The sequence below is a fragment of the Seriola lalandi genome, unplaced genomic scaffold (genome assembly GCF_002814215.2).
Source record: "Seriola lalandi dorsalis isolate HSWRI2012SDOR001 ecotype SW California unplaced genomic scaffold, Sedor1 jcf7180002054481, whole genome shotgun sequence".
Lineage (NCBI taxonomy): Eukaryota > Metazoa > Chordata > Actinopteri > Carangiformes > Carangidae > Seriola > Seriola lalandi.
This window is the reverse complement of record NW_019525034.1, coordinates 154,412-181,319: the sequence shown is the minus strand read 5'-3', so window position 1 is coordinate 181,319 and position 26,908 is coordinate 154,412. Positions and strand designations below refer to the sequence as shown.

At 43.4% G+C, this 26,908-nt stretch overlaps 4 protein-coding genes across 8 annotated transcripts in view; 1 reads left to right on the top strand and 3 right to left on the bottom strand.

Moving 5' to 3' along the window:
* Positions 1 to 10,488, bottom strand: part of pcnx1 (pecanex 1) — a 33,418-nt gene extending 22,930 nt beyond the window's left edge. For 2 of the 4 annotated variants that reach the window (XM_023412479.2, XM_023412480.2), the window contains exons 1-7: positions 10,137 to 10,488; positions 8,444 to 8,658; positions 6,120 to 6,225; positions 4,667 to 4,703; positions 3,832 to 3,897; positions 2,034 to 3,740; positions 654 to 783 (exon numbers count right to left, since the gene is read on the bottom strand). In XM_023412479.2, the coding sequence (XP_023268247.1) occupies positions 654 to 783; positions 2,034 to 3,740; positions 3,832 to 3,897; positions 4,667 to 4,703; positions 6,120 to 6,225; positions 8,444 to 8,658; positions 10,137 to 10,289 (2,414 nt within the window). In that variant the 5' untranslated portion in view covers positions 10,290 to 10,488. The remainder of the gene's footprint in view (positions 1 to 653; positions 784 to 2,033; positions 3,741 to 3,831; positions 3,898 to 4,666; positions 4,704 to 6,119; positions 6,226 to 8,443; positions 8,659 to 10,136) is intronic. The other 2 variants (XM_087175662.1, XM_087175663.1) reach the window with 1 other exon arrangement.
* Positions 10,489 to 11,948: 1,460 nt separating this feature from the next.
* med6 (mediator complex subunit 6) lies at positions 11,949 to 15,521 on the bottom strand. The gene is made up of 8 exons (XM_023412472.2): positions 15,476 to 15,521; positions 14,744 to 14,903; positions 14,417 to 14,508; positions 14,145 to 14,227; positions 13,924 to 14,032; positions 13,634 to 13,749; positions 13,468 to 13,495; positions 11,949 to 12,555 (listed from the first exon to the last, which is right to left on the bottom strand). Exons 1-8 carry the CDS (start codon positions 15,495 to 15,497, stop codon positions 12,425 to 12,427), a joined length of 741 nt encoding a protein of 246 aa, XP_023268240.1. The 5' UTR covers positions 15,498 to 15,521; the 3' UTR covers positions 11,949 to 12,424.
* A 1,131-nt stretch (positions 15,522 to 16,652) lies between these two features.
* dtd2 (D-aminoacyl-tRNA deacylase 2) lies at positions 16,653 to 19,321 on the bottom strand. Its single transcript, XM_023412468.2, has 4 exons — positions 19,185 to 19,321; positions 18,293 to 18,444; positions 17,212 to 17,281; positions 16,653 to 17,107 (listed from the first exon to the last, which is right to left on the bottom strand). The coding sequence occupies exons 2-4, from the start codon at positions 18,401 to 18,403 to the stop codon at positions 16,785 to 16,787; spliced, it is 504 nt and encodes a 167-aa protein (XP_023268236.1). The 5' UTR covers positions 18,404 to 18,444; positions 19,185 to 19,321; the 3' UTR covers positions 16,653 to 16,784.
* Positions 19,118 to 24,857, top strand: nubpl (nucleotide binding protein-like). Of its 2 annotated transcripts, none has more exons than XM_087175661.1 (11): positions 19,118 to 19,295; positions 20,631 to 20,775; positions 20,963 to 20,997; positions 21,603 to 21,711; positions 21,837 to 21,876; positions 21,987 to 22,077; positions 22,196 to 22,289; positions 23,100 to 23,185; positions 23,296 to 23,416; positions 23,580 to 23,662; positions 24,581 to 24,857. In XM_087175661.1, the coding sequence occupies exons 1-11, from the start codon at positions 19,167 to 19,169 to the stop codon at positions 24,641 to 24,643; spliced, it is 996 nt and encodes a 331-aa protein (XP_087031787.1). In that variant the 5' UTR covers positions 19,118 to 19,166; the 3' UTR covers positions 24,644 to 24,857. The 2 variants fall into 2 exon arrangements, with proteins under 2 accessions (XP_087031787.1, XP_023268235.1); XM_023412467.2 differs by having other exon boundaries at positions 19,132 to 19,295; positions 21,603 to 21,693.
* The last annotated feature ends 2,051 nt before the right edge of the window (positions 24,858 to 26,908 follow it).

Sequence of the window (26,908 nt, the reverse complement as noted above, 5' to 3'; positions counted from 1 at the left end):
GAGGTTAATACCAGGTCTGAACAGGGCCATAAAGTGAGGGAGTTGGAGACACGCCCAGTTTCATATCACACAGAACTGCTGTAATGAGGCTTTACACAACATTAGACTGACTGGAGAAAAGGTCCATCATCATTATAATGTGAAAATGTTTGTTAAAAGAAAAACTAGTGGAAATCTATAAGTAACTTTTCCTGTGAGTTCCAGTGTTGAACTGAAGAGCAGCGAGAGACTGTCAGTTCAGAACTACTAAAACAGTCAGCGCCCGTGTGGACTTTGATTTTGAAAAAGATCAATATCATCTTCATCTCTCTCCTTAGTAAGGTCGCTCAGTCATGAGAGACAGCGGGACGTCTGCAAACAAACCACGCTCAGCTCTGAGAGGAGACGCGACGTGGATCAGTCGGCTTGTGAGGACTCCGTTCTGTGATCCACCATCAAATGTGGAATTTAAGAGATTAGATGTTTGATAACAGGATGAACAGAGGGAGGTCTCCAGAGAGGGAGGACCAAAGACATCACATGCAGAGTGGAGACACCCGTCCACTGATAGATGATGTCATGCACAGCAGAAGACGCTGATGTTGCTCCTGGTAACATGCTCATACCAGGCAACACAACGACAGACATGACTCCCTGCTCCATGCACGCCGTACCTGAGAGGAGATCCAATGAGAGAGGTGGGTGGGGTGGGGTTACTCCCTGCGTTGTGTCGCCGCCGCACTGCCTGCCGACGAAACGTGCTACGCTCACGCCGAAATACGACCGTCTCCTCGCTCCCCGGGGCTGTTATGGTGAGAGACATGATTGGCCAGTCAGACTGGATGGTTCCTGTGTTTGGAGCTGTATGTGGACACCACTGGGCCGTGATGTTTCCACATGTTAAACTGGGGTTCAGCTACATTTCAAAAACAAAGCAACAACAATGACAAACTGCTGCTTCAGCTTCAGACTGATGAAGATGAGAGACACCATGTAAAAATACCTGTCACTATCTCCTCTGTAACTGAGGCAGACTCTCTCTGTCACACCACGTGTTAGCATTCATCATAATAACATCACTGTCACAAACATGTCTGCTGGAGAGACGCCGTGTGTTTACGTCTCATTTCATTCTTGCCATTAAACCTGTGGTTTAACAGAAGGCTGTAGCTAAAGCTAGGTAACTCTAGCTACATTTAGCTAGCATTAGCTAGCTGTGAGACTGAAGTGACAAACCCTTAAACCCTAAATTAGACAAGGGTGAACGTATCAGTTGTATTTTGTATGAGAAGGAATGTGCTGATGAACTCTTCAGCACAACAAACATTTCCAACTAACATTCCCACCAACAACTTCAAGTCAAGAAACATTTTCACCAACAGCGTCATCTGTGCTAGATGTTAATGTCAGTGTGACGTAGCTCAGACTGGACTTCATAAAAACATGAATAGATAAAATCAACAAAGAGAGCAGGGATCCAAGAGAAGAAATGACTAATCATGAGACGTTAGTGTACAACAGCTGACATGTCCACACATCTGCCTCTAATGTATATTCCAGGAATGGTTCACTCCATAAAGACACACTGAGAACCAGCATCATTAAGCATGGTCCCAACACACAGAAGCCAAAGAACAAGAACCTGGTGAAAATTAAATCAGCCTGTAAGTCTGAGACTGTGGGGGAGGGGATGTCTATTAGACTCAGAGTGTGTGACACTAATAAGAGAGCTGCTGTTTGTCTAAGCTCAGCACAAAGCACACACTGTGCCATCATGCTGATGCTAACAGTGAGCTACACAGGGAACACTAGGCCTGGGTCAGCACCACACACACACACACACACACACACACACACACACACACACACACACACACAATCCTTCAGTTATTGCTTAAATATAAAATAATCAATAAATATGAAACCCAGCCTCATGACGGAGCCTGTTTCTGTCAGGGACCATATCAGTGTAACACAGTGCTGTGCATAATTGACAGTAGCTTTACGTGGGGACAGGCTATGTTCAGTGTGTGAGCGCTGTGTATGGTACGCACCCCGCAGCGAAGCAGCAGTGGCGTCCTGAGGCTCGGTGAAGGCCGCCTGGTTGGGCAGACTGTTTCTGGAGCGGGTAACCGACTCCAGCTGGGAGGCCCGACCCAGCAGGGACGCCGCATCTAGGACTTCCCCTTCTTTGGCTTCCAGGTCCGACTTGGAGGTGGTGAGGGGCCGAGGCCCGGCCGGAGCTCCAAGCCGGCCGGGGTCGTTAAGGCAGGCGGCCGTACCACTGTCCAAACTCAACACTCTTGCATGTGTTTTGGCACTGCCTGTGCTGGGGGTGCGGCGGGAGTTGCGGCGCCTCCCTCCGGATCGAACTCCTGCCTCAGATCCTGCCACAGCTTTTACTGTGGAGGAGGGGGGGGGGGCTGCAGTGTGCTTGGCCTTCAGGGCCCGGTAGCGGCCCTCTGGTGAGTGGCAGGAGCGAGAGGTGGTGCTAGATGAGCTGTCTGTGCTCAGGTGGTGGGTGGAGTGGAGACTGGAGGCACAGCTTAGTTCACTCTGATCACTGGAGTCCTCCCCCCCCCCCCCAGTGAACACAGCACTACAAGGCTTGGCCGTGCCGCGTAGAGACATATAGTCCCGGTGACGGCTGGCGTCAAAGCTGCTCGCCCTTTTCTTGCCCGTCCGCCTTCGTCCACTGCGCCCGGTCGACAGGGAGGAAGTTCTCTGAACAATGTTGGCTGACTGTGATTGAGCGTCGACTTTGCCCTGCTCCTGCTCCGTGGCGGGTACATCTGTGGAGCCGTCAGCGCTGGTCCTGATCCCAGGCTCTTCAAGCAGTTCTTGGGTTGCAGAGGACGGAGAGTCAGCAGCTTGTTTAGCGGTCAGCTCGTTGGCGTGAGGGTTTTTATTGGCCTCCCTGGAGGGAAGGTTGCCGAGACCTCGAGAGCTGACGCTGCCGAGGCTCGTAGTTCTGCCGTCTGCAGGAGCAGGCGTGGCGTCGCCCCTGTTCCGAACACGCTCGTCCCCTGACAGCGACAGCAGGCTCTCCACATGTGTGGAGCTGGTCTGCTCGCTGTGGAAGCTGCTCACCGTGCTGTTGGTGTCCCGGTCTGTCCCGCTGCAGTAGCTCTCAGTGGAGCCACTACTGCGAGTACTCAGGCTCCTCAGGCTGTCAGCACTGCGCTCCCCTCCCTGGGACTTTCCTCCTCCACCAGAGCTTTTCCCAGCACCACCCACCTCCACCTGGTAGAGTCCTGAGCTACCTTCTCCTGCCTCTCTGGAGGCGGAGCGAGCGACTCTGCGCTGTTCCTTGTGTCTGTAACACTCTATTCCAGATGTGGATGGCACAGCTGGGTCCTGCTGGTACAGCCGCTCAGCCCCCTCCCTGTCACACACCCCCGGCCTGTGTGGTCTGGCGGTCTCCAGCTCACACACGGGGTCGAGGCCGCCTCTTCTGGGCGGTGGGTACAGAGCAAAGTCTGGTAGACACGGGTCAGGGAAAGCAGAACCCGCTGAGCTGGAGGTCCGAGGCAGGCCGCGAGAACGCAGCTCTTTCCTAAAGGTCTGAGATTGCATGGAGGCGTGAGAGGTCCCATCTGTGTCACAGGAGGAGTGAGACAGGCTGAAGTGATAAGCAGCAGAGGTACAGAGATCCGCAGGCTCCCGGGACAGCTCTGAAGGACACAAGGAGGTGGACGGCTGCAGGGAGGCGAAGGAGTCGTTGGGAACAAGGCAGTACATCTTGGCGTCTGACAGCAGATCTACATGGACAGCAGGAGATGAAACAGTGAGGGCAGAACAGTCTCTCACACTGAGGCTTTTTGCTTCTACGTGAATGTCATGCATCTTTACCGTGGTCATGACTGCAGCTCTCAACCAGAGTCAAACTGATGTCGTCTGAGGTCTTCCCCACGTCTCCTGCAAAGATAGGAAGCAATTAAGAGACGACACGTTCAATCAATTATTAATCCATTTCCAAGGTCCATCCCTGGACACACACGGCTGTCGTCTACAGGGGACAAAGACACAGACACTCCTGCCATCTTCAAGAAACACCACTCCTGAGACACGGATCCACCAGAACGGAGCTGTGAGCTGCTCTCAACAGACGCTCTGATGGAAACCCTCCAGGTTCCTCTCTGCTGTCAGACTTCCTGTCTTTGGTGGACAGTCTGAGTCGAGGGAACCCGCCACAGGAAGAAGATTAAAAAGCTAAAGCCCAGCAGAGCCCCTCGTCCTATTTCAAACCACTTCCTGTCATCAGCTAATCAGAATGGCATTGGACAGACTGAATTATTCAGATGACACTTTCACTACGATGAACTAAAACAAAGCCACACTTCATTTATTGTCTTTTTCTCCCTCTTCCAACAGGAGTTGGTGGAGAATAACTCCCATGCTTCATCTCACAGTGCGTTAGTCTTTTTTCCACACTCAGCAGTGCCTGTCTGAAGCTGCCTCGTCTCAGTGTGACTGCTGAGGTCATGGTAATGCTGAGTCAGACTACATCTCCTGAGCAGCTGGGGCGATCATGGGCAGAGATGTGGTGAGTCCAGAAATAGAGAATGCATCACAGAGAAGACGTTTAATGTGCCTGTGATGGTTCTTTTCACTCTGAAATGTATGGAGCTACAGATACGGCACATGATTTTAGTTAACGTGACGGGCAGTGGGTAGTCATGGTTACCTTTGGCAACTGTTGGTCTTCCATGGGTGGATGCAATCTGAAAGTTGAATAAAAAGAAAAGTGATTAAACTTGGTCTATTATCAAAACCTGATTTCTGGAGCATAATGATCATAAATCAAACTGACAAGGTGTGTGATCATTAAAATACACAACATCAAGAAGAAGTGTTATGACAAACAGCCGGTGCCTCTTCACTGTCGTCACAGAGAAAAAGTTTTGGCTTCCCTCCCTCTCATTCACAGCTGCTGATCAGCAACTCAAGGACACTCAGTACAAAGAAGCAGCTCCTGTGGGGATTCAGGGGTTAAATATATCTCACTGAATCACAACAGCAGAATAACTTTGAATATTACAGGAGGAATCTGCTGACAGGAGGATCATCACACAGCTCCTTCCTCTAGTCCAACAGTTAGACTAGTCAAATCATTTTGGACGTGGACATGTAATCCTCAGGTTTCTCAGCTACTTGTGTCCATGTTATAACATGATAATAACATCAGATGTGTTACAGTGAACTCAGAGCACATGACACTGAAGTGGGAGGCGGTTTAACAGCGGTCAGAACACAGGACATGAAGCTGGTTTGTGGGAAGATTAAACACAGTTCACAGGTGAAATGTAGAAACAACTTCTATCAAAAGCAAACACATTCATTTGTAGTATGTCTGTAGTATGTTTATCTATACAGCCCTGAATCACAGACACTGAGGAGTTTTTAAAACCATCCTTTTGATAAATGACTTGATAATTAATCAATCATTTACACTGATGCCAATTAGTCTTCTGTTGAGCAACTAATCACTAATTGGCTGATCGTTTCGGCGCTATATTAAAGATATCAAAGGAGGCAGTAATGCTCCAAGAAATGCAACTGTGCACCAACAGAGACAAAGAAGAAGAAGAGTGAACCACACTGGGCTCTGACAGTTAAGAAAGAGATAGGTCTCTGATCTGTGAGCCCTCAGGTGGAAACAGTTCATCAGGTGAGGAACTGAATGTAAATTATGACTTTGGTTTGTTTACAGGGAAAATCCCTTAAAGGACGTCCTTCAGAGGAGCTGTGCTGGTGGACAGTGAACAGGACATGGACAGATGAACATTAGATTCTGTTATGATTATGGCATGAAATAAATGTCAACAGTCTCACCCCCCCCTCTGTTTATCTCTGTTTATCTTCAGTTAACACACTGAAGAACTGGTAGGTTGTGGTTCTGCTGACTGGAGTTAGAAACACTGGTATGATGATAGTTTGGCCTGTTTGCTGTGTTTTATTTTAAATAATGTTATTTTTAGTTTGACCTACTTATATTTAAGTATATGTGTGTGTGTGTGTGTGTGTGTGTGTGTGTGTGTGTGTGTGTGTGTGTGTGGGGGGGTTGTCTTCTAATCAGGGTCATGTTATATTGGGCCCAGTGCGGTATGCAGCATGCAGCAGACCAGTGCTCTGCTTACCTGCTGGTTCGACTCCATCCCAATATAGGAGTTCCTGGAACTGCAGTCCACTGGAGGAGTCTCCTGCCGGATGAAGTCTGCCATCTCAATGCCCCCCCCAGGGTCCCTGTACACATACACATACACACATGTGTTACCAGGCTGTTGGTGCTCTCAGTCACATGTCATTATCTGCTTTACTCAGTTAAAGTGACTCAGTGTCAGGACTCTACTTCATCTCCTTCAGGGTTCTGAAACTGAGCTGAAGGAGCAGAAACAGATGAAGCATCCTTGTAGATTTTCTCCGAGCCTATATTTAGCCCGGACGTGCTTGTTTAACCAGTTGGTATGTCGAAACAAATCAATTGCCAGGGATTGTCTATAAATCATTTCCATATGCCAAAAAGTTCCATATCGAGCCAAACCACAACACAAACACTCCGAGGAATGAACGACAACATGGATGAACAGAGTCTGGAAAAAGGAGCAGCGAGGGGAAAATGAGACAAAAAACAAAAACACCTTCATCACTTTAGCTCAGCTTGTCTGCTCTACTGTAAACTCAAACAACCTGGAATGTAACTCCAGATGTGTGGGCAAAGCTGCGACTGCTCCTGTGGTCTTTCCCCTCTCTCAGCGTCCTGAGAAGAATCCCTCTGGAATGTGAATATGAGTCACGGCAGTAAAAGGCTTCAGCTCTCTGCTGTTTGTTTCCTCTCAACGAGAGTTCAAACTCTCCATGAAGAACACATGAGCTGGCATTGACAGCTGTTTGTGCTTTGTTGTGTGTTACAGTCATTTCTTGGTAACTAAAGACATTATCCATGTAAATCACTTTTCCAACATACTGCACATAACCCTTATACTAATGAGGCCATTAATGAGCCTAATTAAGGCATTAATTAGCACATATTTCACTGTCAACAAACTTGTCTTTTATAATAAATGAATTGCATATTGAATATTAATCAAGGTTTCAAGAAAATCCAGAAACCAAAAGATCTGTTTTGTCCAATTGGGATATTAACATTTAATATTTGATTGTTACAGGTGTAAATTAGCTGCTGAGAAACCCCAACACATTCACACTGATACTGTGAAATGTCACCGCTGATTCATTTACTGTCCCATAGAAATAAAGAGTCACCGGCTCTATAAAAGACAGAGGTGTGACTTCATGTTCATGTGTCTACATGAAGACTCAGCAGCTCTGTAGCAGCAGAGAAGCACATCCAGCTGCTGTGATACAGTGATGATGAAGAAAACCCAAAGCATTGTGGGTACAGAGTGTAGGAAAATAAATACTAGTGGTGATCGTGATGTTTCTGTGAGCAAGCACGTGGGCGACACGCTACACATTCCTGCCAAGGGTTTCACACTACAGTAAATCACAGGTGTACAGGTAACACAGCAGGTAACACCAGCAAGTGTTTTAAGTAGGTCAGGCCCGAGTTCTTTAACAGGTAAATACCTGATGTTTAACCTGAGGTAAATGTTTCATTAGAAGCTTCTTACAGAGGGGCGTGGCCTATCTGGAGGCTTTAAAGCGATACATTCATTCTCCCTGTAGCAGCCTGTGTGTTTCCACACGTCACAACCAGATGACCTTTGACCTCAGCTCTTACGGACATCTCCAGACTATGAGTCCCTCCACCAGCAGCTCCATGTGATCACTGATCAGAAAGCATGACATCCACTTCCTGGTACACCTCCTTCCTCCACTTCCTGCTACACCTCCCTCCTCCATTTCCTGCTACACCTCCCTCCTCCACAGCCTCTACACCTCCCTCCTCCTCTTCCTGCTACACCTCCCTCCTCCACAGCCTCTACACCTCCTCCTCCTTTTTTCCTGCTACACCTCCCTCCTGCACTTCCTGCTACACCTCCCTCCTCCATAGCCTCTACACCTCCCTCCTCCTCTTCCTGCTACACCTCCCTCCTCCATAGCCTCTACACCTCCCTCCTCCACTTCCTGCTACACCTCCCTCCTCCTCTTCCTGCTACACCTCCCTCCTCCTCTTCCTGCTACTCCTCCCTCCTCCACTTCCTGCTACACCTCGCTCATCCTCTTCCTGCTACACCTCCCTCCTCCACAGCCTCTACACCTCGCTCATCCTCTTCCTGCTACACCTCGCTCATCCTCTTCCTGCTACACCTCCCTCCTCCACAGCCTCTACACCTCCTCCTCCTTTTTTCCTGCTACACCTCCCTCCTCCACAGCCTCTACACCTCGCTCATCCTCTTCCTGCTACACCTTGCTCCTCCACAGTCTCTACAGAGCAGCTCTGTCACACTCAGGGAGCGTCTTTAAATCCCCCATCAGGCTGTGTGAGACGGGACCTTACCCCGGGCCGTTGCTGTCCTCCAGACGAGTGACACCTCCATCATTAGCCCCCTCAGTGCCACCTCTGGTGCCTTGACTCTCCTTGGCCTGGTCCTCTACCACCTCCCCCTCATCCAGGGCGTGGTGGAGGCGGTAATTCACCGTCTTCAGCAGCAGGAACATGGCAGCAATCACACCACAGTAGATTCCCACTATCACCATGGTTGGCGGCAGAGCCTGAGGTTAGAGAAGAAGAAGAAATGAACTTACACTGGATATCTTACACTTATTTTATATAACAGTCAACAGGTTGGTGGCTTTATGGTGCTACAATCACTGTTTCTCTACCCCTTTCCTTCATGCTGTATCTTATGTTTATTTTCCTTTCCTTAGAGAGAGATAATGTAATGTCATACTATTATAATTATTTGTTTATTATCCAAAGTTGAACTTATAATGATTATTTTGTTCCTCTTGAAAATGACAATAAAATAGGCCTAAAAAAGAATGAGAAATTCATTTTGAAATGTTTATTTTTTTCATTGTTTTTATCCAAAATTTCCCCTAGGGGATAAATAAAGTATATATCTATCTATCTATCTATAAGACAACAGGTAGATAGATTAATAATGTATAGGACATTCAGTCATAATGAGTGACAGCCAACATATCAAATAAGCGATCAGTTATGCAACTATTGTTATAATCAATTAATAAAAAAATAGCCATATATTTTCAGATTTCAGCTTTTCTGTATCTGTGTAAATTGAACCCCCCCCCCCAAACAGCAGCACCACTCTAACCTGTGGCTCAACATACACCACAGACCTGACCAACATATTTCCAGAATAGAACGGAAACCACAAACCCATGTGAAACATCAGCTTCTCATTATAGAAGTAAGCTATTTCCTGACACGACATTCACTGAGAGTGTCTGAGAAACTCTGGTGATGTGATTCACTGACGTTTGAACCCGATCAGACAGTTTGATATGGTGTCGGATCGTGTGACACCAGTCAGTGACGTGTCAAGCCCCTTTTCTGGACAGTTTACATGTCAAAGTAAAAGTAAACAAGCCTAAAGAAAACAAACAAAGACCCTTGTAACAAACAAACAAACAGTCAGTGAGTCTGTTTGTTGGACATCTCCATTACCAGACTGCTGCTACCTCCTCGTTAGCTGAGCTCAGTCACAGCTGGGAGCTTCTGAAAACTGGTGATACTGCAAATCACAACCGACAGGAGGAAAACAACCAGATACCGGGGGGGTTAACTGATTACAGCCCGGTTCTGTGTGGTCCATTGTTCATATCCTGAACTGAGACGCTGTGATAAACACTGAATTTAAACAAAAGAGCGTCATGGTCCCATCTAGTTGGTGGATGGTTCACTTAGAGGGGGGGCGTTAAGGGTTATTCTGTACATTAGTTCGCCTGAATGATGGTTATCCGTTGATAAACACGGTGGTTCGGAGATTCTGTGGAACATGTTGAGAGCAGTGAAGCTGTTCCGTTACTTTAAATAGCCGTTACATTGTCTCTGCTCCAGATAATAGACCGAGACCGACCGTTAGGAGCCAGTGGCAGCTAACCTAACGGACACTTCGGTAACTTACGTTGTTGGTAACAGTTAACGACAAAAACACCGAGATAAAAAGGCGGTAAAAAACAACAACAACAACAACAACAGCAGCAGCAGCAGCAGCAGCGCTCACCATGTAAAGAGTGAAGGGGAAACACAGCAGAAAGAGCCAGATGTACAGATGTAAAGCGTTGACGAATGTATTCTGATCGGGGTCGTAGTACCATCCGCCTGTGATTGAAGCCCAGACCCCCTGCCTCAGGATCTGAAGAGTCTGCGACCCCATGTTGATTTATCCCCTCCGACGAATCCGAGCGGAACCGATCCACGGAAGAACCGCGGGGACACGCTGGCTAGTGGCCGCCGAACATGACAAACGGCGGACTATGTTCAGACACTGGCCTGAAAATCCCCTCTGCAGCCATCTTCTCTGCAGCTAGCCAGCCAGCTGGGGCACTGTTCAGTCCTCCACCGAGGAGACTCCTATCCCACCACGCCCTGCGAGAAACTTCTTCTTCGTGGCTTCGGCGGCGAGGTAGCTGGTAGCCATGGATGCAGCTACTGTCTGCGCTAAAAATACACATCACTAACCCACTTTATTGTTCCCGCCTTCATGACAATGGAAATTATTTCCTGAGTGACTGAGCACGTTTGACCTGAGGACGAGTCAACAGTGATGACAGAGCGAAAACACACAAAAAATTACATTTATTATCAGGGAAAAGGATGAAATATGACCAAATGGCGACACCTGCTGACGAAACCCTCCCATTTAAATTTAATTTGCTGCTTCGTTAAGACCATTAAATACGACTGAAATCATTAATGCTGTTTACTGAAGCACCAAAACAACCATGTAAAATCCCTGTGGAGTAAAAGTTAAAGTGCTCTTCAGTAGAACCAGAGTCACCTCCTCCTGGTTGTCTGCCTCAGCCACTCAGACTAAATTCAGGTCACATCCCTGTTTATCCAAAGTCAAAAATCATTCAATCAACCATTTGTGTGAAATTGTGTGAAAGTGTTTTCTGTGGTCTCTGTGACCTTGACCTTTAACCTTTGACCTCCCCAAATTTAATCAGTCTATCCTTGAGTCCTAGTGAATTTCTATGCCAAATTTTAATTAGTTCTCACAAAATGCCTCCGTCTCTGACTGTCGCCGGGTGGAGAAATAAAAATGAATCTGTGGCTGATATACGATCACACACATCATTATTAGACTGTTAATACTATAGGCTGAGGTGGAGCTAGTTTTACCTACTGTATGTTTATATTCAGATTATTAGTTTAATCCAGTGGGTAACCAGACATGTTTGGAGATTATTAATGATGTAGGAAGGATTCAAAAACAACTTTCTTCTCTAATCTCTGTTTTAGTTGTGACATGTCAGACAAATATTTAAATGAATCCATCTGAGAAGTTTAGAGGGGAATTCATGATTTGGTGAAACTGCAAACATCAACATCACCAACTGAATCAAACAGAAGCTGCTTCTATGAGGAGCCACTGGATGAATCTTTATAAACTAGTCACATGAGATGTCTGTAAATAAAGCAGTGACTGCAGCTGTCAGACGTGTGTAGTGGAGTAAAAAGTGAAGTAGAAGTATTAAGATTAGGGTTGTACTTCATCACAGTTGATGTGTAAAGTTACTTTCCACTGTGGACAAAGATCATGTTTGATGGTGCAGTCATTACAAAGAGGGCAGAGGGCTCGTCAACATGACAGCTGACTGACTCTCCCCATCAACAGCCCATGGATCAATGAACACTATGTGGTTCATACATTTTGGTTTGAGCATAATTGTAATCACAAAGCTATGAAATGTAAAATCCAGTAAATGCTTTGAGCCGTAATTTCTTGGTTAGAATGACAATAAATTAGGTAAATGATGCAGGAAAATACACTGAGAATTCGAACTGTCATCCAATAAAACACACCAGGACATGATATCTGAGACAGTTTAATACAAAAACAAGAGAGCAGAGTTTTTCTTTCAAAAACAGATGAGTGACAGTAATTAAAGAGAACAATGTGTCAGGAAGCTTGGTGATGATGCATTATGACACATCCCCCTGAGAAGCAGACTGCGAGTTAAACTGTCCTCTGAAGTCACAAAAAACCACCATGATTATGTCAACAGTAAGCTGACACCAACACTGCTGTCAGCTGATCATAAAAACCCCTGTTTGTAGAACAGTTGCCTGAAATGTCCACAACGCTAAACCTACAAGTGTACAGAGTGAGGTCACAGTGAGAAAGGGGTGATGGCTCTGAAGCCACACCTTTCATTCTTAGCATCCTGTGAACTGAGCGAACCAGCAGAGACCGGCTTCAGGTCCAGGAACAGACACACTCGCAGTCTTGAACTGTTTTCCTCTCGGTGCTGTCGGACATTTCACAGAGTGTGAGAAGTGCTGCTGTCACTGTAGCCTGGCTCTCTTCTCAGGTGGAGGTTTGCTGGGTGGAGCTGGGGCGGAGGACTTGGTAGCTGGTTCTCTCTCCTCTTGTTTTACCACCTCTGTGGGAGGTTCAGGCTCCTTTTTCACCTCCACTGCAAAACAGGAACAAGTGATCTTCACTCCATCTACAATAAAACATCAACACTACAGACCCTTTTCCACTGGTCAAAAAGCCCGCTAAGACTTGCTGACATCATGGAAAAGGGAACAATCAGCATTCACACCCAGGTCACGTGACTCTTCAGTAGACACAGGTTTTTATCGTCTACGGCTGTAAACACAAAACCCGGTTGAACTCGTTAATTTTCACCTCTTTTCCTGCTGTAAGGTCTTTCAGAGCACAGGCGCTGTAACACACCTGTGTTTGTGTGTGCTCTGTAAGTGCAGGTGATGACAGCACTCATGCAGTTGTGTGTGTCTTCAGTCCGAACTGAAAGACAAACTCAACTGGCAGAGGAAATGGAGTCAATCAGCTGCTATTAGCAGGTTTACCCGCGTTTAAAAAACCTGCTTCTACCTGATCATTTTGGTGGAAAAGGGTAATACGTTACATTTTAGATAGCATATTTGTATTAAATCACACTTGTCAAGTTAAGCCAATATTCCAGTAGCACAGCCCATGGTATGTTGACCCATGGCAGAGTGTTAACATTCACACAACAAGCACATAATAAAACCACAGACAAACCAGAGAGTATCAGGACCGCTGTGGAGACTAAGTGACTTTAACCTGGAGGGTTTTTATACAGTGTCTTTCTTTCTCTTTGTTTTATGTTATTTATAGTAGTAGACTTTATTTAGTTTCATGCTGTGATCTTTGTTCATGTCAGATTGAATTTCTGTTTTTGTTTGTTTGTTGAATATCTGGACAAACGTGAGCGAGTTGTTGTCTGACAGGATCAGATCAATAGTAGGCGATGACTCTTACTGACATCTGTTACAGTGTTAAGCTGCTGATGTCACACACATTGATCATGGAACTTCTGAGCATGACGTAATCATACCTGGAATAGGCTTCTCACCAGGCTTTGGCTGAAACGGCAGAAAACAGAATATTATTACTTGGATCACGTCACATTATCATGAAGTAATTCTTATTGCAGGGAAACTGAAATGAATGGACCGAAGTGGTTCTACATTAACAGCTGTTTTGAGGTGGTGTAACTGTACCTGGTAAAACGTTGGCGGAAACTTTGACCTGAGGTCCAGAAGGAGTGTGTCCACACGGTGCCTCTGAAACAGTGAACTTGGTTCCTCTTTCTTCTTTGTCTTAGGCTTGGCTTTTTCTGTAATGAAAGATTTTTTAAAGCCGTTATTGCCAAAGTAAAACACTGTAACATTGTGAAGTGTCATTAGAGCATCATAGCTTGTACTCCTTTTACTCCATTTGTTCTTGTTAATGTCTGTGATCTTGTTACTAATAAAATCACTAACTACTGAATGAATTACCAAAACCTAACCTCTCTCCTCCTGGTCCTTAAAGTGCCACCAGTATCCTTTGGATGGGTGGTAGCGGCAATACGACATGGCCTCATCGAACGCTGACTGGATTCCATGGACGGCAGAAAGCTAAAACAGATGTGACTCATGTCACCCACAGTAAAAACCTTTCCAATCCCACACACCAACATCCTCCATCTTCAGCCTTTGTAATAAACAGGATCATATTATAAATCCTCACCGCTCTGGAGCTGATCACTGTTCCCAGGTCTGGGGCCTGATACACCACCCCTGCGATGATGTAGTAGTCAGCCAAAGGAATCACTGGAGAAGCAGAAGTGGAAATTAGATATTCAAAGAGTCCAAAATCGAAAACTGTGTGCATGTACACACTTTTTTATTTTATTGCCAGTATTGAATTTAGACTCATAAATCTAACTCTGACACAGAAATGAAATACATAGAACAGTTGTCAGTGATATGCTGTGCATAATCAGACGCTGCGCTGCTCACCTTGTGTTGCTGACTGCCTCTGTTGTTTACGGATTATATAAAGAATTGGCTCCTGAGCATGAAGAAGAATGTACTCCACTCCCACCATCTGACTGGAAGTGGGAGAGAATCAATGATTTTTGATTTTAGTTTCACAACTGTCACTTAATACAACAACTTTACAGCTGTGTACTGAAAATGAATTAATGTACAGTATCTATGTTTTGTATGTTATTATTTATTATATTTTCTCTAACAGAAGCTATTTCCTGACAATTCATACAGTACACACAGATCACCCCCCTACTGTAAAGTAACACCTAATCAAAGTGTGCAGGATGGACTTACTTCAGATGTTCCAGAGTGAGCCGCTGCATCTTCACCACCTCATTGTTACAGGTGCGGTCGTAGAAGGGATTACTCCTCTCAGAGAAATAGTCCAGCACATTTCCAGGATTGAGAATAGGCACCCAGCCACTGTCCACCCAGGAAATCCCCAGAAGGTTGTCTGTGAACCACAAGTGTAACATAATCAAACGTACTGATCAGTTTTTAGTAAATTTACACTAACTACACCACGCACTAATGTCACACACACAATCACGGAGTTACGTTTTTAAAAATGACCATTTCATCAACCTGTTTCGATTAGCTGTCTTTTTACTTTTTTAATATTAGTGAATATTTTCATGTGTGCTGATGAAGTGTGTTAAGTGTATGTAGCTTTTGACAGAGTAAAAATAAAACGTTCTACTGTTACATTAGTGTTGCCACAGTGTACATGAAGGCTGATTACTGACCATCAGGTTTAATAGTTCGTCAGTATCAGTAACGGTGCTGTCACTGAACACAGCTTTAACTGAGTGGGACGTTTAATCAAAGCGGAGGCTATGCTAATCGTGGCTAACGTTAGCTTCTACGTTAACACTAACAAATAGCTGCCAATACTGAATTTAAACAGCAGCTTTAGCTCAGGGATTTAAATATAACACGCTAATGTTTGACTTGTTAAATATCATTACAGCAAAAAAAGAACCGGAAACAACTTTCTAACAAACAATAATAGACTGATTTAGCTACCTCTGAAATCCACCGCCGACATGGTGTCAACAAAGTGTCTCACAAAGATTACGTCTTAACTGTGATTCGAGTCGCAGTTTGATGACGTCGTTTTGCTCGCCTGAACTTGTTTAATTGGAATAAAGTGTGTAAATAAAGCGCAACAAAGGCCAACTCCTCTGTTACAGGTGTAACAGTAAGGCCTGTGTTATGCACAATATGAACTAAATAATTTAAAGAGTAAAGTTCATTTATATATATTTGCCACAGGCTGTTCAGCAGGATGAGCTTTATCATTATGACTTCTCATTTATTCACTCATTTACTGTTTATAATTTTACTTTTGGTGAGCGGCAGAAAGGGAACTACAACAAGCACCTCTCCATATACAGCCTTATAGAAAATATCCAGTGGGTGGGAGGCGGTTAGCCCCCAGAGGGCCATGTGCCCAGCCAGCAACTGCAGGCTAGCTATCTTACACTCCACCTATACCTGAGCGACACCTGTATGGGCTCCAGTTAGGGTCAAAGGGAGTTTAAGCTTGTAAAATAATGTTTACAGATAATTCCAAAGATTAAAAGTTGTAAACCAACTTCTGTAAACTGGCCAAATAAATCTGCTTGAGAAATTCAAGTTTGTGAATTTATGTGAAAAGAATTTTCCTATGGTGAAGAGATTTTTTATTTGTCAAAAAAGGATAGTAGAGATAGATAGAGTGTGTAAATCAAAACTGAACCAATGATCAGTAGTGAGGTTTTCTTATTTGTTGTGTTGTAGTTTCAGAGTGACAGGGACAGAGAACAATTAGATTCAAAACGTGATGCCGTCTCTGGATCATTTTGTTTTTCCGTGGAAACTCTCATTTTCTCCAGATGAAGTACAGATGTCTCCATACAGTAAATGCTGCATGAAGCTGCTGTGAATAAGAGAAATTACCCTGAATATAGTTTTAAGTTGGGGATAAGCCTTGAATGTTTACAGGGCCAAGGGTCAAGGGTCAAGGGCCTAGGGTCAGACTCAAACCCACGGCGCTGCAGTTGGGATTACAGCTTCATGCTACACGCTCTACCAGGTGAACCCCAGTACCTGCAGCTCATGTGTCAAACTGATGAAGATATTTTCTGAATTTGTTTTCAGCTGCAGTGTTTGAGCTTCAGGGCCACCGTAATGTCGCACAGAAACAATGATACAGTCAAAATCTGTGTAATTAGTTTTTAATTAAAAATATATCAATCAAACATCAATATATCAGTCTGAGGAAAACAGCAGTTTCATCCTTGTTAGTAGATCTTCACACATAAACATTAATGTGATCAGCTGTCGCAGCGCTTCAGAACTCCATCAGATGTGTGTACGGTCCATTGGTGTCCAGGTTGAGCACTTGTCTGTTTCCATACGTCCCATGTTTGACCGTCACTCCGCTGCCGGCTGAAGCAGCAGTCATCAGCTCCTTCTCACACAGAGCAACGAAGGTGCCGTAGAGCCGCAGGCCGTCCTCTTTGCTGATGTTGTTGTGGTACTGCATGGCCCTGCCCTTGGCCTTCCCGCCCAGCGTGGCCTGAGGGACGATCAGCAGGCTGCCGGGAAGCTCCCGCACCGACACCGTCTTCCCCGAGTCAGATTCACACAGCCGCAGGTTCAACAGAGTGGACACTGGATGGAAGATGATTTCATTTGTAATGGGTTTACAGTGAGTGCAGAGCTGGGTGGAGTTTAAACGTGTAGGTCAAAGGTTAAAGGTTACAGAGGTCACTGACCCATCTTAGGGAGGATGTCATCTGTGGCTCCTTTGAAGAAACAGATGTAGATCACCATTCCTCTGTCGATCTGAGAAAAAACGTCACTGTCACTAATGGTGTGGACCAATCAGCAGTCAGCGTGCCTCCATGTTTAAACCTGTAACTACCACTGACCCAGACTGATTGTTTTGTCCACAGAGAATATCTGCATTATGATTTTATTAGGGCAGAAACAACTACTTGATCAACAGACATTCAACAATTAAAACAACTGATAATCAATAAATCCATTGAAGTTATTCTGAGAGCTAAAAACTACATCAATGGAAGCTGAATGTTTCTGTTTGTCAGACAGAAAGAGACATTTAAAGACGTCACCTCGGTCATTTCACAGATAATAACCAAACGATTACAAATACCATCTTCATCAAAAACAGAAATAATCATTTGTTAAAGGTCCAGTTTTGACCATTTCATGTTATATTCTGTAAATGATGGTGACTCAGTTATCTTTCATCAGTTTTCAATCTCTTGAATCTCAGTCCTTTGACTTTCCTTTAGTTCGAACAGAGTGACACTGTGAACTGAGAAATAAATCAATAATCAGTTATCTGAATCTCAACTTGAGATCAGCTAAAAACAGCCAGTGACATTGAACCACTATTTAAAACTGCAGGTCTAGTTTTGAAGATTTATCCAGATTTCGAGGAGTTTTTCTTTGAATGATTTCAATTCTGTGGATTTCTTAATCGTTTTTAATCTACTGTAGTTTGTCCACTGAAATGCATTGACCTACAACACTGAATACAACAGTACATACAGCTGTTCCTTTCTCTCTCCTCTCAACCACATTGATTTATCTGTAAATCACTTTTCAAAACTCAAGTTACAAAATGCTTCAAACTGGGCAGCAACAGAAAATTAAAACCATCACATATTATATGAAAATAATAAAAAGAAATTATGAGTTAAATGCAGCATTTTTCTTTTTATAGCATTCAGTAATCTTCATCATTATCCTCTTCATCACGTCAACACTTCATGTACAGCTGATGCACACATTGTAAGGTTTAGAGTATCTGATAACACCTGTTCTCACCTGGACAAACTGAGCCTCTGTGTCTCCATCAGCCGGTCTCACCTGCAGTGTGGCCCGCAGACACTGCTGAAGAACCGTCCGAGCGGCCGGCCCGCGGCCTCCCTCTGTCATCACGGCCGGGTTTACCTGTGTCCTCTTTATTAACCAGTGATCTGAACAACAGACACAGTCTCAGAGGGTTAGCTTAAGCACACCACAACAAGACTGTTCTGAATGTGACTGAAAGGAAAACCACAAGACATCTCATGCAACACAATTCCGGAATAAAATCATCTAAGATTACTTAAAAAAGCTCAAGGCTGCGCATTATTTCCGCATATTATAGTTACGTAATAAAACTACGTTTCCAATCAATTCTCCAAAACTGAAATAATTGAAAATCTTAATCTTTTATCTTATAATTTTGCTTAAAAAGTAAGAATGTGACTTTGTATCTCATAGTTTTGGCTTAAAGACTACGAAGTTTTATTTTGTATCATATGAATTTTACTTCAAAAGTTAAAACAAAACACTTTGTGTTTTCTAATTTTGCATAAAAGTAAAAAAAAGACTTTGTATTTCATAATTTTCACTTAAAAAGTAGGAATTTTGACTGTGTTTTATAATTTTACTTAAAAATTAAAAAAAAAAAGTAGTTGTTTTCATTTAAAGTAATAATTTTGACTTGAATTTAGACATTGTTGGAAAGAAATAGGCGCTGTCTCTGTGATTATTGTTTTGAAGGAGAACAAATGGCCACAGGCTGCGTATAAATGTGTTACTCTCTATTCATTCCCTTACAGAGGATTATTCCCGCCCACCACACTCATGCGTAATTTGCGCAAACTTGATGCGCAGCAATCTGTCGGTCTAAGTAGCATCTGAACAGCCAAACATGGCTCAGTCCACTTACAGCAGACTTTCCCATTTCCTGAGACTATCCGTGAATAAACCTTCAGTTTTACGAACAGGGACAGAGATGGGACACGCGCCTGCGTGTTGTTTACAGTTCACGCGCTGCCAGGTAAGATTACCGTCTGTTTCTCTGAGCACAACACAGCTAAGCTAGCTAACAGCTTCATGTTCGCGTCAACCAAGAACAAGACCGGAAGTAGGATTTGTATTCAAAGTAAAAGCGATAACTATAAACATCGTTATATTTTACATATAATTCAAATTTATAATATATTTGATTGTAAACATTTTGTATTTTATCTTGTTTGATAATATTTAGTTCTTCACTCCACACAGTTAATGTAGTATCTACGTGTTTGAGGTTTTTTTTTTTTTTTTTTTGAATGCCAATAATATTATTTTGAACGATAAAACCGTAAGTGTGATTGCATTCTTCTGTACTTGACTGTAATATTAGAGTCACATATCTATATAGATTGCGGGGCAAAGACTGTTACCAGCCAATAACTATACTACAATAATACATTAGACTAATGTGGTCTAAATTATGTATTATTATTATTGTTATCATTATATTTAAAAACCAACATTGTGTAACAGCACCAACAGTAGTAGTAGTAATCTCTGTGTGGATATAAGAGTCCACAGAAATCACTTTCTAACACCCATGCTTTAATTAATGGTTCATAAATCATTTAGTAACGATTCATTGATTAGGTTGCTTACCCATTAAAAGGCTACATTAAACCTGGCAGTTTAAGTTGTTCTTAGTAATGGCTTCTAACTAATCTGTAAAGCATTAGTAATTGATAACTATTAATTAAGTATTAATAAAACATTATTTAGTTAAAAATCCCTTTATAAAGGTCGTCTTATTAGAAAATGGTACCAAGCAATTTAAGTCTAAACATTTACACAGCGTCAGCGTTTTTATTAGTCTGCATTCCTCTGCCTTCATATCACAGCTTTAGACTCTTTTGATTGGCCACTCAAGAACCAGCTCACCTCTGTGATTGAACAAAAAAACGAATTAATAATTAATTGATTTCTCACCAAACTGCATTTTAAATTATGCCAATTTAGCATTGCCCTTCTCATCAGTATGAGCACAGTGCCAGCACCATGTGGATGTTTTCTGAAATCACTGAGTTCAGAAGAACCTGATCCATCAAGAGCCATTTGTTTGGATAAAATCAACATTTTAAGTTTCAGTTATTTCACAGTGACATCTGTTAGTCCTTCATGGGAACATTTTTAAAGTTGATGAACACTTATTGCTACCAAACCCCATTATATTTTCAGTGTATTTATTTCTTTAATTTGACCCAGAGAAAGCCTTATTTCCATAATAGATGATAAAGTAAGAGCAGTTAGACTGAATTAGGATTTGAAAGTATCCAAATATCTTTATGTTGTTTATTTATTTGTTGTTGTTGTGTTGCAGAGGTCAGTGGACAGTAAGGCGTTACAGGAGAGGCAGAAGCAGCAGATGGCCCGAGGTCTTCCCAAGCAGAAGCCCATCACAGGGGTCAAACAGGTCATCGTGGTGGCTTCAGGAAAAGGTGGAGTGGGCAAGTCCACCACTGCAGGTACACCACAAACTCTTCAGTATCTTTGTTCTTCCAAAGCTTCACGGTTCTCTCAGGTTTTCCCCTTGAATGTTGTGGTGAATGTCGTGTGTTTGAAGGATTGTCGTAGTGAACTGTGACTGTGTGTGAAGCTCAGCCATGTCTCTGGTGTCACAGATGATTCATATCTGTCTGTCTGTCTCTGCAGTGAATTTGGCTCTTGGATTAATGGCCAACAATCCAGTAAGGACTCTTCTCTCTCATCATATATTTATTTAATTCATAATTATAGTCATGTGTTTTTAATTTTAGTATTATAACTCCAAGGTACATCAGAAAAACAGTGATCCAATAACAAAACACACGAGTCATGTGACCTAAAAACAAAACAAAACCACAGTATATGTAAATCAGTAATACACATGATATGAAAGACTGTTCAAAGTGTTTTACATTGGGTGAATAAAAACATTTGATTAACATTAAAAAAACACATTAAAAAGAATATCAGTCAATTCAGAAAAGCTGAGGTGCCATCAATACAATAAAATAGAATAAAAAGACACATGTCATTGATGGGCCGTACTTAGTATTGAAAAAGAAATCAAAGGATTATAAGTAGGAGCCACTGTGTAAAATATTTACTGGGAAAACAGAAGGACTTCAACAAGCAAGGAAGCAGGAATAACTTCAAATAATAATAACAATTATTGTACCATTTACAGTATCTATATCTGTTATAGCTTCTCGAACTGTCAGATACAGGCTGTCCACTTCTTGTCTGTTGGACAAAAAGGATGTAGAGCTTTGTTAAACATGGCCGACTCTTGTCTCTCTGTGTCTCTCAGTCTAAGTCAGTCGGTCTGTTGGATGCCGATGTCTACGGCCCGTCCATCCCCAAACTGATGAACCTGAAGGGAAACCCGGAGCTCAGTGACAGTATGCCACGTAGTTCACGTTCGTCTTCATGAACGTCTCTGATCATCGTTAATGTCTGTTTCCAGAGAGGTCGTTGATTTTGTTGTTGATAGATTTAATGAAGGTGTGACATGCAGCTGACCTGAACTCTCGTCTGTCTCCAGACAACCTGATGATCCCACTCACCAACTACGGGATTCCTTGGTGAGCGACTGTTTCTGTCCAGCTCCTTCCTCACTCTTCCTGTTCTTGTTCAGACTAATCTTTCCCTTTCCGTGACCTCTGACCTTTAAACCCTCCTCCTCTTCTCTCAGCATGTCGATGGGTTTCCTGGTGGAGGACGTGGCTCCGATCGTGTGGCGGGGGCTGATGGTGATGTCAGCGATAGAGAAGCTGCTCAGACAGGTCAGAGTGTTTCTCTGTCCAGCTCAGGTGAAGCTGAACTGATTCAACTTAGAGTAGAGACGAACAGTGTGTGTGTGTGTGTGTGTGTGTGTGTGTGTGTGTGTGTGTGTGTGTATAGGTGGACTGGGGCTCGTTGGACTACCTGGTAGTCGACATGCCTCCTGGGACAGGAGACGTCCAGCTGTCAATCACCCAGAACATCCCGGTAGCAGGTCAGTCACAACAACACACCACAGCTGTACTTGTGAGTGCACTTATTTGCATGGTACACTCATTTCAGAAGTTACAAGAAGCTCCGCCTCCAACAGGTGCAGGTGCACCTGCAGGGGGGCCCATGAAGGCGGGGCTCATAAAGAGCACTGATGGATCTGTATTTACAACCTAACACTGTTTGCTGTAGTGATGTGAAGCTCAGCTGTTTCTCACCTGCTCACCATGTTCTTGATTTCTTCAGCTGCACCTTCGGTTAACGATCAGCTGGAATCAATAAAATACTTATTGATTAATGTGAGATCCACTGTAAAATAAAAACAGAGTTTAGACTGAAGTGACGATGACGATGATGAAGAGGTTAAATAACAACAGCTCCACATCATCAGAAGCTACATTTAGATCTATTGTTTGTTTTGAGTTGGATGGAGTCACATGACTGTTTCCAGGAGGGGGAGGAGTCAGTGATGTCATCAGACAAAGACTTTGGTTCACAGCGGACGTTTGCTTCACACACTCAAACTGTTGACCACAGCTGTGAAACGTCTCAGTGTGTGGGCGCAGAACAACACCCGTATCCTGGGAGTACACACACACACACACACATACACACACACACACACACACACACACACACACACACACACACACACACAGATCCAGATCTTTGCACTGGTCCTGTGTCCTCTCCAGTCTGAGGAGAGTGTGTGTGAGTGTTCCCAGCGTTGGTCGTGGGGCTGTAGGAGAAAAGTGAATCACAAGTCGCTCTCAGGTTAATGTCAAAGTCATGTGATCTCTGTTTTGTGGTGGAGGTGCCGTGATCGTGTCGACGCCGCAGGACATCGCTCTGCTGGACGCTCGCCGAGGAGCCGAGATGTTCAAAAAAGTCCATGTGCCGGTAATCTTTGTGTGTGTATGTGTGTGTTGTGTGTGTGTGTTAGTATAGAGTGTTAATATCATTTATTGATTACTTACTGATGGGATGAGACTGTTGGGTTTTTTCCTCAGGTTCTCGGTCTGGTCCAGAACATGAGCGTCTTCCAGTGTCCCAACTGTCAGCACCAGACTCACATTTTCGGCTCTGACGGGGCCCGACAGCTCGCCGACACTCTGGGAGTCAACTTCTTAGGTAGGTGCATGACCAGGACCAGGACCAGAACCAGAACCAGAACCAGAACCAGACTTGAGATGTCTTACGTACTCTGCAGCTGATTTTCCTGCTTGTGCAAAAATGTCAACAAACAAAGTGACTCTGATCTTTAATGATCTTCAATAATCTCTGTGTCTTCCAGGTGACGTTCCTCTTCACCTGAACATCAGAGAGATGTCAGACAGAGGACGGCCAGTGGTTGTCTCCTCTCCAGACAGCCCAGAGGTCTCTATTCTGTTCTATTCTATTCTATTCTGTTCTGTTCTATTCTATTCTGTTCTGTTCTGTTCTATTCTGTTCTGTTCTGTTCTGTTCTGTTCTGTTCTATTCTATTCTGTTCTGTTCTATTCTGTTCTATTCTATTCTGTTCTATTCTGTTCTGTTCTGTTCTATTCTGTTCTGTTCTGTTCTATTCTGTTCTATTATGTTCTATTCTGTTCTGTTCTGTTCTGTTCTATTCTGTTCTATTATGTTCTATTCTGTTCTGTTCTGTTCTGTTCTATTCTGTTCTATTATGTTCTATTCTGTTCTGTTCTGTTCTGTTCTGTTCTATTCTGTTCTATTATGTTCTATTCTGTTCTGTTCTATTCTATTCTGTTCTGTTCTATTCTGTTCTGTTCTGTTCTATTCTATTCTGTTCTGTTCTATTCTGTTCTATTCTGTTCTGTTCTATTCTGTTCTGTTCTGTTCTGTTCTATTCTGTTCTATTCTGTTCTATTCTATTCTGTTCTGTTCTGTTCTATTCTGTTCTATTCTGTTCTATTCTGTTCTGTTCTATTCTATTCTGTTCTGTTCTATTATGTTCTATTCTGTTCTATTCTATTCTGTTCTGTTCTGTTCTATTCTGTTCTATTCTGTTCTATTCTATTCTGTTCTGTTCTATTCTATTCTGTTCTGTTCTGTTCTATTCTGTTCTATTCTGTTCTATTCTGTTCTATTCTGTTCTATTCTATTATGTTCTATTCTGTTCTATTCTGTTCTATTCTATTCTGTTCTATTCTGTTCTGTTCTATTTTGTTCTGTTCTGTTCTATAATATGATAAAAATTATAAACTTTTTATATCAAGTGCTTTTCAGATACATGGGAAACGATTTCTGTGTGTGTGTGTGTGTGTGTGTGTGTGTGTGTGTGTGTGTGTGCAGGCGGAGGCGTACAGGAAGGTGGCGTCTGCTGTGGTCGAGAGACTACACGAGGTCCACACTTGACTGACAGGACTTGAACTGTGAACACACATGAAGAGGATCCATGACGTGCACAAACAAACACATGTAAACACACGTATGTGCATGTGAACACACACAGAAACAGATTATAGACAAATCTGAATCTCTGCTGTTTATTAAATATATATTATAAATCACTCTGAAGAAGTCTGATACTTTAGCTCTGAGATATTTAATAAAACTAGAATTAACTGAATTCTCTCTGTTCATGATTTTCTGAATGTTACATTTGTGAAATATTTAAAATAACTGCACACCGGCCTCGTAGTCCCAATGCAGGAAAATAAATAACAATAAAATAAAGGAAAAAAACAGATTTAATTTTAAATTGACAAAACTGCTATTTTTACCCGTTGATCTGCTCTGAATGATACATTATGTATTAACAATCTAAAAGCTGACATCAGTTTTCAGAAGCGTTGCATTCAGGTGCTTCCTGTTTCTCCTGTGATGTGAGTTCACCTGAGGAAATGTGAATTTTTGGACGGAGTAATTAAAGTCACGTTGTACCTGTGTGTGAACAGGACAAGAATATACAATTTCTCAAGCTGTGAGTCTGGAACCATCAGACTGCTGTGGAGCTGTTCGTCAGGTGGGGCAGCTTCATGCTACAGTGGGCGGGGCTTCTCAGCAGCGGGGACAGGTAGACTGGTCAGAACTGTGGTAATGTGTCTGATGTCATTCAGTGAATGGATCTAATGTTATGAATAGATCAGTAAAAAGAACGAGTCACCACGTGGAGCTGGAGATTTGAAATCAAACAGCTGCAGTTTCATGGGTGGACAGCAGGGGGTGCTGGTCACACACTGATGTTGACAGTTTGACCGTACACAGTGTTCAACACACGACTTCCTGTCTCACACAGACTTTGTTGCCTCGTTACTGCTGAAGTGCCTTTGAGCAACGGTTAAAGGTCATTTACTCCTGGTACTTTACTGACTCCTTTACATTTACAGTGTGTGACATCTGAATTATTTCTCACATGAATTTTACATAAAAAACTATAATAAAGATAAAATGTTAAAGATTAAATCATTAAATCCTGATTTCAGATGTGTTTGTTCGTCTCGTTTCAGGTGTGTTAGTCACAAAAACTAAGAGTCAATGAAGTGAGTGGTTCACAATAACAACTTCTGATGACCCATCAGATTTCTTATTTCAGAAGTTACAAGAAGCTCCGCCTCCAACAGGTGCAGGTGCACCTGCAGGGGGGCCCATGAAGAAGAGCACTGATGGATCTGTATTTACAACCTAACACTGTTTGCTGTAGTGATGTGAAGCTCAGCTGTTTCTCACCTGCTCACCATGTTCTTGATTTCTTCAGCTGCACCTTCGGTTAACGATCAGCTGGAATCAATAAAATACTTATTGATTAATGTGAGATCCACTGTAAAATAAAAACAGAGTTTAGACTGAAGTGACGATGACGATGATGAAGAGGTTAAATAACAACAGCTCCACATCATCAGAAGCTACATTTAGATCTATTGTTTGTTTTGAGTTGGACGGAGTCACATGACTGTTTCCAGGAGGGGGAGGAGTCAGTGATGTCATCAGACAAAGACTTTGGTTCACAGCGGACGTTTGCTTCACACACTCTTCGCCAGAAACTGTTGACCACAGCTGTGAAACGTCTCAGTGTGTGGGCGCAGAACAACACCCGTATCCTGGGAGTACACACACACACACACACATACACACACACACACACACACACACACACACACACACACACACACACACAGATCCAGATCTTTGCACTGGTCCTGTGTCCTCTCCAGTCTGAGGAGAGTGTGTGTGAGTGTGTGTGTGTGTGTGTTCCCAGCGTTGGTCGTGGGACTGTAGGAGAAAAGTGAATCACATGTCGCTCTCAGGTTAATGTCAAAGTCATGTGATCTCTGTTTTGTGGTGGAGGTGCCGTGATCGTGTCGACGCCGCAGGACATCGCTCTGCTGGACGCTCGCCGAGGAGCCGAGATGTTCAAAAAAGTCCATGTGCCGGTAATCTTTGTGTGTGTATGTGTGTGTTGTGTGTGTGTGTTAGTATAGAGTGTTAATATCATTTATTGATTACTTACTGATGGGATGAGACTGTTGGGTTTTTTCCTCAGGTTCTCGGTCTGGTCCAGAACATGAGCGTCTTCCAGTGTCCCAACTGTCAGCACCAGACTCACATTTTCGGCTCTGACGGGGCCCGACAGCTCGCCGACACTCTGGGAGTCAACTTCTTAGGTAGGTGCATGACCAG

Excerpts from the sequence above, each read along its gene's own strand:
- med6 (XM_023412472.2), bottom strand. The coding sequence starts at position 15,497 with ATGTCGGCGGTGGATTTCAGAG. Across the intron at positions 14,509-14,743 it reads CTCACTCTGGAACATCTGAA|TCAGATGGTGGGAGTGGAGT; the intron begins GTAAGTCCATCC and ends TCCCACTTCCAG. Across the intron at positions 14,033-14,144 it reads CAGTGATCAGCTCCAGAGCG|CTTTCTGCCGTCCATGGAAT; the intron begins GTGAGGATTTAT and ends CATCTGTTTTAG.
- dtd2 (XM_023412468.2), bottom strand. The coding sequence starts at position 18,403 with ATGACAGAGGGAGGCCGCGGGCCGGCCGCTCGGACGGTTCTTCAGCAG. Across the intron at positions 17,282-18,292 it reads CAGAGGCTCAGTTTGTCCAG|ATCGACAGAGGAATGGTGAT; the intron begins GTGAGAACAGGT and ends GTTTTTTCTCAG. Across the intron at positions 17,108-17,211 it reads TGACATCCTCCCTAAGATGG|TGTCCACTCTGTTGAACCTG; the intron begins GTCAGTGACCTC and ends TCTTCCATCCAG.
- nubpl (XM_087175661.1), top strand. The coding sequence starts at position 19,167 with ATGGCTCAGTCCACTTACAGCAGACTTTCCCATTTCCTGAGACTATCC. Across the intron at positions 20,776-20,962 it reads GGGCAAGTCCACCACTGCAG|TGAATTTGGCTCTTGGATTA; the intron begins GTACACCACAAA and ends CTGTCTCTGCAG. Across the intron at positions 21,877-21,986 it reads ACCAACTACGGGATTCCTTG|CATGTCGATGGGTTTCCTGG; the intron begins GTGAGCGACTGT and ends CTCTTCTCTCAG.